The sequence below is a fragment of the Photinus pyralis genome, unplaced genomic scaffold (assembly GCF_008802855.1).
Source record: "Photinus pyralis isolate 1611_PpyrPB1 unplaced genomic scaffold, Ppyr1.3 Ppyr1.4_LG7, whole genome shotgun sequence".
NCBI lineage: Eukaryota > Metazoa > Arthropoda > Insecta > Coleoptera > Lampyridae > Photinus > Photinus pyralis.
The window spans coordinates 32392215-32400088 of record NW_022170738.1 but is presented as its reverse complement, the minus strand read 5'-3'; the positions used below and the strand labels follow the sequence as shown (position 1 = coordinate 32400088).

Here is a 7874-nt window from a genome sequence, read left to right as displayed (position 1 = left end):
TCGGTTCCATAAATGTGTCTTTGAATTCTTACATTTATTCAGATTTTTTTATTCTTTTCTTTCATTGCTATCGTATTTTTAAACTTTTGACCTTCGCCCGACTCTTCGTTTCTTCGAATGATCCAGATTCTTCTGAGTTGTGTTTTTTTAGATTTTTCGAATTCTTCACACTCTTCTGATCCTTAGATTCTTCAGATTCATGGACCAGGCGATCTGATATTATACTTCGAGTACCTTAGAGAACCTTAGAGATAAAAATCCAGGCTTCTAGGACAATTCCCCTAAAAGTGGTTTAAAACTGCAGAAGTGAGTCCGGACGGACGAACGAACAAAACGCAAACAATAGCACATTTTTTTAATTTTTAAAAAATTCGCTAAAAGTAGGTATGTAAATATTTTGCTTCAAAAAAGAAAACACGAAAGGTAAGAATTACCGAAAAACAAAAAAACCGATTTTTTCTGAAAATTTTTGAAATTATGTGAAAAAATTGATCATATAAAGATGATCTTTTTATTACCTATAGGTTTTTTGGTGGTTCCAGGGTAGTCTTGAGTCTACTTCATCCACTTACTTTTTAATTTACTGCTGTTCTTAATGACAAATTTAGTTCATTTAATTTAATGAGTACGGTAACCAATTTGCACATTATTAGCACTAATTCTTTGAATATGTGTAACGGGAGCCCGTGAACGGACTTCTATTGATTGGAATTCGATTTTTTTCGATTTTATGTGAGCGAGCATTTTATTATTAGTTTGATAGTTAGGTGAAACAGAGGGTTTCTTCCTGTTTAAGTCTGACATTGAATTTTTGTGAGGTTGCATTTGTTGGGCCGTTGGTTTCTGAGTATTGTCCTGTCGAGTTAAATGCGTGTGAAAGCTTCAGGCGTCGGAAAGTCATGAGACGGGACGAAAATTTTTAATCCAATAACTTGTAAGTTTGCGCGGGGTGGTTTTATCTTTGGTGAAGAATTCAGATTAAGCTACGGGGTAGCTCACGTGATGATATGTGAACTAGATAGTGATAAATAAGTTAGGTCGGTCGCCTGTGAATCACTATGGTGTGGTTTTTAATTCTGCAAAATTCGCGTTGACTCATCAGCGAGTTTAAATCAATCACCTTTAATTTACCTTAAGGTTGATTTTTATAATTTTGTGCTAATCGTTTTCGGGCATATAAGTTGGAATTGGAAAGTATTGCAAAATATTAAACGCACCTTCTTATTATCATTAAGACTCCTACGTAACATTGAGCTAGCCGTTGGCATACTTTGTGCACAAGTTAAACTTTATTTAAAAATCCAAATTTAATACATAGGCGAGTCCTTTTTCGAACAACTCAATGAACATTTAGTTCGCGCATTATTGAAATTGCTTGAATAATTTTACATTGCGTGTGCGTAAAGCGGGGCAGTCGGTACTGAGCTGCTTCTGTAGGCTCATATCGGAGATCGAATTCAGCTAAGAAAATCATCCAATGACATTTGCTTATACGTCCGAAAACTCTTGACCTAAGTGGTGAATAACTCAATAACACAGCATTATTTACGTCCGTTTACATTTGACAAGTAGCCGTATGTAGTGCACCTGTAAATTTGAAATTTAAATCTCATTGTATAGCCAACTGTGACATCTTTCTTTTTGATATTTGTTGAACTTCTTTCTTTATGGCCAGTTTTTCAAGCGTGCATATTTTCTCTACGTAAGTCATATCTAGTAGCACCAGTATTTTTGCGATTTTATGAAGATCACAGCGCGTTACCCGCCCCTAACGTTTCGTTTGAATTACGACCTCAAACTTTCACATATTTGTGTAATGACAAGGGACCATAATTCCATAAAATATCACGGTGCATAGAAAAAAAGCAATGATGACATGAGATCTGCGAAAGTTAATAGGCTAACAACGACAAAAAGTGCAAATTAGGTGGTGAATTGCACATTCTACAACAGTTCATTAGTCAGGCGCTATATATGGACAAATCTGATGAGGATCTAATGTAGTCCACTCTAAGAATAGAAATTTGCAATATTCTCCGATGCCTCTCATTACGGTACATTAAAAAGTACTTCTTGATCTTTTGTTAACAATAGGGACGATGAAGCCGATGAGTCTAAGATAATAACCTTGATACACTACACCAAATTTGCAAATTAGGTCACATCACAATGGGCCAAATTAATTTGAAATGGCAATCAATGTTAAAATCGCCCATTTAGATCATCTCAATAAATGTACTGTCACAGTCATAATGAATAATGCCTAGCTCGGTGAACTGTTATAGCTTAGAAATATTGATGGCCAGTTCGTTATCCTGCATCTTGACTTCATGCAAATTTGAAATTGTTATTGAGATGTAGCGAACGATTAGAGGCAATGGAACAGTAGGACAAGAACGTCTGCACACACAACAACAATGCTACTGCATAATAAACCGATCGACTTTAAATAAGTCTATCAATCATACGATAATGTAGTATATCATCCAATCTATAACCGTACATAATTAATGGAAGTTACATGCACGACGGTTAACTTATTTACGTCAAGTAATGGTTTATTTATATACGACGAACTCGTATCAAGGTTGCAAATAATTATGAACTGTTGCACAAAGTCTCTAAAAATGCGAGAGGGAATCATCCAAAGCACCACCAGAAAATATGCAAATTACCTACTGTATGACTCGCCTCGAAAAAACGAACCAAATTTGGTAGTACAGAGAATAAGGGAAAGTGCGAGTTATAAATTAAGATCTGTTTGCATCATGACTTTTATAATCAAACAACGGAGCAAACCGCTGCTTTCAACGACACGATGATTCCATAAAAATTATGGACGAATTTTACGAAGCAAAAAAAATAAGTGAAAGCGAAAGATTCGTTGACCTTAAAATGTTCTCATACCTTACAAATCAAACAGTATTAGGAAGACGGCTCTCGATGCAATACACGCCGATGAATATTCATCAAATCAAGAGACATCAAAATTCCTGCATAAATTACGTGTAAGAGGACTCATCTTATATAAAACAACTCGAGATGATCAAATAAACAAACAAGTCATAAAAATTAACCAATTTTTATTATCTCACCACTCAAATTAGACACGAAATTACGCCGAATGCAGCAGCTGATGTTACGGTAAATTACAGTTTGTGTTTCAATTTGCAAAAGTTGTATCGTGCGCCTCTTCTAAGCACCGGAAATAATTTTTAAAAGTCATTATGACCGAGATGTAATTAAGGAGGAGATATATAAAACAACTGGTCTGAGAAGTTAATCTTATACGCAATGAGGAAGTGAGAATTTCCTACCGATGGGTGCTGCTGTAATAAAAGCAGTCGTGGCCGTAAAATGTTCTTTTGTTAGCTGGGAAACGCCAGAAAATACATTGATCACACATTTTTCGATTGCAAATGAGTATAATGTAAGACCCATGGCAAAAATTGTGCTTATGACATGATGACATTTTTTTAAAAATAGAGCAAATGTTATAAAGTAGGTCCAAATTTACTTCTTCATTAATTTTTTTCTCACCAACCATAACAGATAAAACATTGAACTAACGGCTTTATCTATGTTTTTATCGAAGTTCTATGCTTTTTTCTACAAATTAACATCAGTATTGCTGTGTAAACAATGTCAGCTGGGACATTGTAGTTTGTTCTGAGAGCTTTAGGATGAATTCGGATGTCTAATTGTTTAATTTTGGTCATCAAAAGTTTGTTTTTTTAATTAATGTCGTGGGCTACTTTTTAAGACAATGCGTGTGTAGTCAAGGTCTTATTTGTTTATTTTCTTTACAAATGATGAAAGAATTGTTCGATTAAGGAATTTTAGTACCTCAATTTTATTTGTTATCAAGGTGCGAATGTGACAGTTTCGATAAGATTTATTAAGTAGTCGTTTATTTGAGAAAGATAAAGGTAATTGTTACAGATAACGTGTCAATTTTAGACATTAAGAAAAAAATATATTCTTAAGTAGAAATGTTGAATTAGATACGGAAAATTTTAAGAAGTAAGTAGTGTGGACGTGACGATTTGAGTTTCGTTGTATTGGTCGTTTCTCTGCAGTTTTATTGGTCGATAAAGTTTTACGAAATTTAAGTGGAAGACGGGGAAAGAAAGCGCCTTTTGTTGGTTACCGAGCCCGAACTGCTGTCCGTTGAAGCAGTATTTTTTTGTATAAACTTTTGAGGCCGAGTTACGGTCCGTTTATAGAAACCTTTTGCCAGTTTCGCGTGCCGTTCTTTAGAAGAGAAAACGGAGTTTAATTTTGCCCAGTTCATGGCCGACTACGTGTTGACGTGTGAAGAAAAACTGTATCAAGTTCGAGTTAGTAGTCAGATGGAAGGCCGGTTTGGTTTTCGTTTGTGCTGGTTTCGACGAAAGCGTATGTGCAAGCTTTTTGAGTCTATTTGTTTGGAGCGTGGAATCTAAGGATTTTGATTATGCTCACTGTCTGCGGGGATCAGAAATCTAAGGTCAGAAATAAATCATTTTGTATCGGGGGTGTGGATCAGCATCGAGAAAAGTTGATCATTGAACAGCTACCTTGGTTTGGAGTGTTTTGTGTATGGTCCGGGATCATTATACACATCGGTATTTAAGAACAAAATGATTTTGCATACGACTTAGATAAAAATTAAGGGCGGATTCGTTGTACTCGAAACATTTCCTAATTCCAAATTTCGGTATTTTTTCGCATCAAATCGAAGAAAGGGCGCACTGAAACATTCACTAAAAACGTTCTATGAGCTAGTGTTCTTGACTCTTGAGAAAAAAAATGTTTCAAAACCCACTCGTGAGTGTTGCCACGTAACACGCTCGGGGATGGCGCCCATATGTCGCCTACCCCACATCATGTAGCCTAAAGTTGTTAATTATACGGTCCCGGTAAGTACACTTACACTCCTAGTCTTTCTACAAGCGTTCTTTTACGGGTGCGCATTTACTGTCAGCCGGCCAGCCAAAGTGAGATTAAAAGCTACCTTTTTACAAATAAATTTGCAAAAATTCGCAAAAAAGAAAAAGATTATGCCTGTTCAAACAGAAGTAATAGCTTCGTATTTTTTTCCGTAGAAATGAATGCTGAAATCAGTTTATAACAAATTTCCAAACTGTAAGCAAATATCAACATTTACCTACTAGAAAATTCAATGTTACCAATGAAGTCGATTTTGGAGTTTTTTCGTTTTTTGAGCTTCTTCAATAGGGACTATAATTTTTTTATATTTCATCGAAAAGTATATATAAAAAGGAAGAAAGAATGACACCCAATGGAACTCCTTACGATAAATCTCTGAAGAACAATTTTCATTTACAAAAAAAGTGTTTGGAAGGAAAAACCTTATTTTTCTGTGTACAACCTACAAAAATTGTGCCAGGTTTTATTACAAAAAAAACTGAGAAAAAATGTCAAAGTTAAACAACTAAAAAAAATTTTTCGCCAAAACGGTTACTACGATTTCGTTAAAATTTTGCGAATGCACGTTAGGCACTTTAACATATCCACTTTGACAAAGTTCCATAACAATTTTCTTTTTTTGCCTAAAAAATGGTTAATTCGCCTGGACTCTTTTTTGGAGGAACGAAATATTTTGGACCCTGTTTTTATCGAAAAAAAAATGTGGTGGTGGACTTCTTTTGCCCATTGGTCCTACTCTACAACGTTTTGTGTGATTTGTGACAGGTGTATTGGAAAATTGAGTATTTCTGGAAGGATGCTCCATCATGATGCTGGTCTTGGAAACTTCTTTTCTAGCAAGGTTAAAATCAAACCCTTCCCATCTTGGATTTATCAGAGTCTTTTTTGAAGGGCTCGTGTCAGATCTTATTGAGACATCATTCTAAAAGATCATTATTGTTCAACCTCCACAAGACGAAAGTGTTTCTACTTAGCCATCCATTCATTGTATTATGACTATGATCTCGAACTGTGACCGACGCTTTTCTTCAAATTGTCGCTCGTTTCTTCATACCTGCCTTATAAAACTGGTTAATTATGTACGGTAAATCAAGTTAACAGTTTTAGTGCGCTCGCTTGCATTCGGTAATTACAAGCGCGATGTAAATGGTGTAGAAAATTGAAAACAGTATTTCTTACTCTAAATTACGACCTATTAGGATTTAATGACATTATAAAGCACATAAATTAAAGTTTAATGCCGCAATTTTATAATGCGACCATTACAAACATGTCGTCGGAAAGTGGCACTTTATAGGGGGTTGTCTGCTGGTCGAAAAAATTGCCAATTCCATACGTGTGCTCCCTGCAGCGTTCTTCCGAGAATATTCAAACGTTTGCGTGCGTAACTTTGTCATCGTATGCGGTTTCTTTTCGAAATTGGCACAACAATATCATTACACCGCGACCACAACTCACGGTAAACAAAGCCATTGTTTTTGACAATACAATTATTCATAGTTGATCCTTTTAAGGACCGCCTGTCTGTTTGGCAATTCCAAAATTCATCTCGACAATTGTAAAAAAAAATAGTCCGCTCGTTAATTACCCAGCTTTATTTCGCAATTGTTTCTGACCACACCGGCTGAAATTTGTTACTAAATCGGTTCGTGCAAACTAATTTTTGTATAATTACACATTAGCACCATGTAATTATAATGAACGGTGTGGCCTGTGTACGATTGCTTCATTCCCACGTTTCAAATTTATTTGCCTAAATGCGTCGATAGAAATTAAGTAATTGCCAGTTTTGTTTTCTTCAATTCCGAAAGTCGTTGCCCCGATGCCTGATCGGTTTAATTTATTCCAATGATCGTTTCCTGCGTCGAGGAAAAATTTTGTTTTCAATGAAGACGAAGAATTTAATTGACCTATTATTTGCCTTAAGTAGACGTACGATTTACTTCCTCGAGACATGATTATCCTAACGGTTCGTCAAAAAAAAATGCGCGCTTTAATGAGATGATAAAGTGTAGGATGTATTTAACTTCCTTTCCTATAACCAAAAGTGGAAATTTCGTTATTAGAGAGTTTCTTGTCAGTCTAATGCACTTTTCCAATTTTGGACGGTTTCACCTAGAAACTCGTTAATTGGCTCGGTCGTTCTATCTATAGGTGAACAAATTTTAATGCATCGGCTAATTATACTCACGAATTTCTCCGGAGCTTCTTCATTTGGGATTCCTTATTTAAATTCGGAACGCATCGTGCGCATAAATAGAAAAGCGAATGCATAAATATACGCTAATGAATTATTTTTGTTTCAGGAAACATTCCAGAGATCGCCGGAAACACAAAGTGATCATAGATATCCGGTAAGTAAATTAATATTCTTATTGATGTTACGTGTGCGCTTTAGGTGCTCTTTCCAGTTTTCATGAATTTTTCATTCGAGAGAAAAAAGTTTCGGGCTAAACGAACAGCTGCGGAATATAAAAATTGAAGGCATTTGTAACTTTTTGAGTTTGTTATTTTCTTTGATTTACACATCATATTACTACCAATCAAATTCGATGCACATTTTGTCGAGGCTTTAACATCTGTGTCTCTGTGTGCATTGAATGGACGAGTGTCTGCCCAACATAATGTAATTGCAAAATCATTGGTTTTCTAAGATATTATGAGGTACATATTTGATAGTCCATATAACAGATAGTGCAAATATTACAGAAAATCACAGATAAAGGCAACTTTTTCCACCGAAAGTACCAAGTTTAGCCCTTTTGTCTCTCAACCATTTTTGTCACCTTTGAAAGTTTCGTTTCCTTACTTCTTGTGCCACACAAACCAAGAAAGGCATGTCACAAAACCCCTAGTCATTTTCCATCAAGTGTAACTGGTGCTCTCTAGCCACATGTTTAAATTTTTTCGATTTTAGAGTAAATAGGACACAGGGGTGTGGG

The 7874-nt window shown here is 35.5% G+C and overlaps 1 protein-coding gene across 7 annotated transcripts in view; it reads left to right on the top strand.

Moving 5' to 3' along the window:
- The window catches only part of LOC116177335, a 334411-nt gene that overhangs the window by 261946 nt on the left and 64591 nt on the right, over positions 1-7874 (top strand). For all 7 annotated transcript variants that reach the window (XM_031496291.1, XM_031496292.1, XM_031496290.1 and 4 more), the window contains one exon: positions 7239-7286. In XM_031496291.1, the coding sequence (XP_031352151.1) occupies positions 7239-7286 (48 nt within the window). The remainder of the gene's footprint in view (positions 1-7238; positions 7287-7874) is intronic.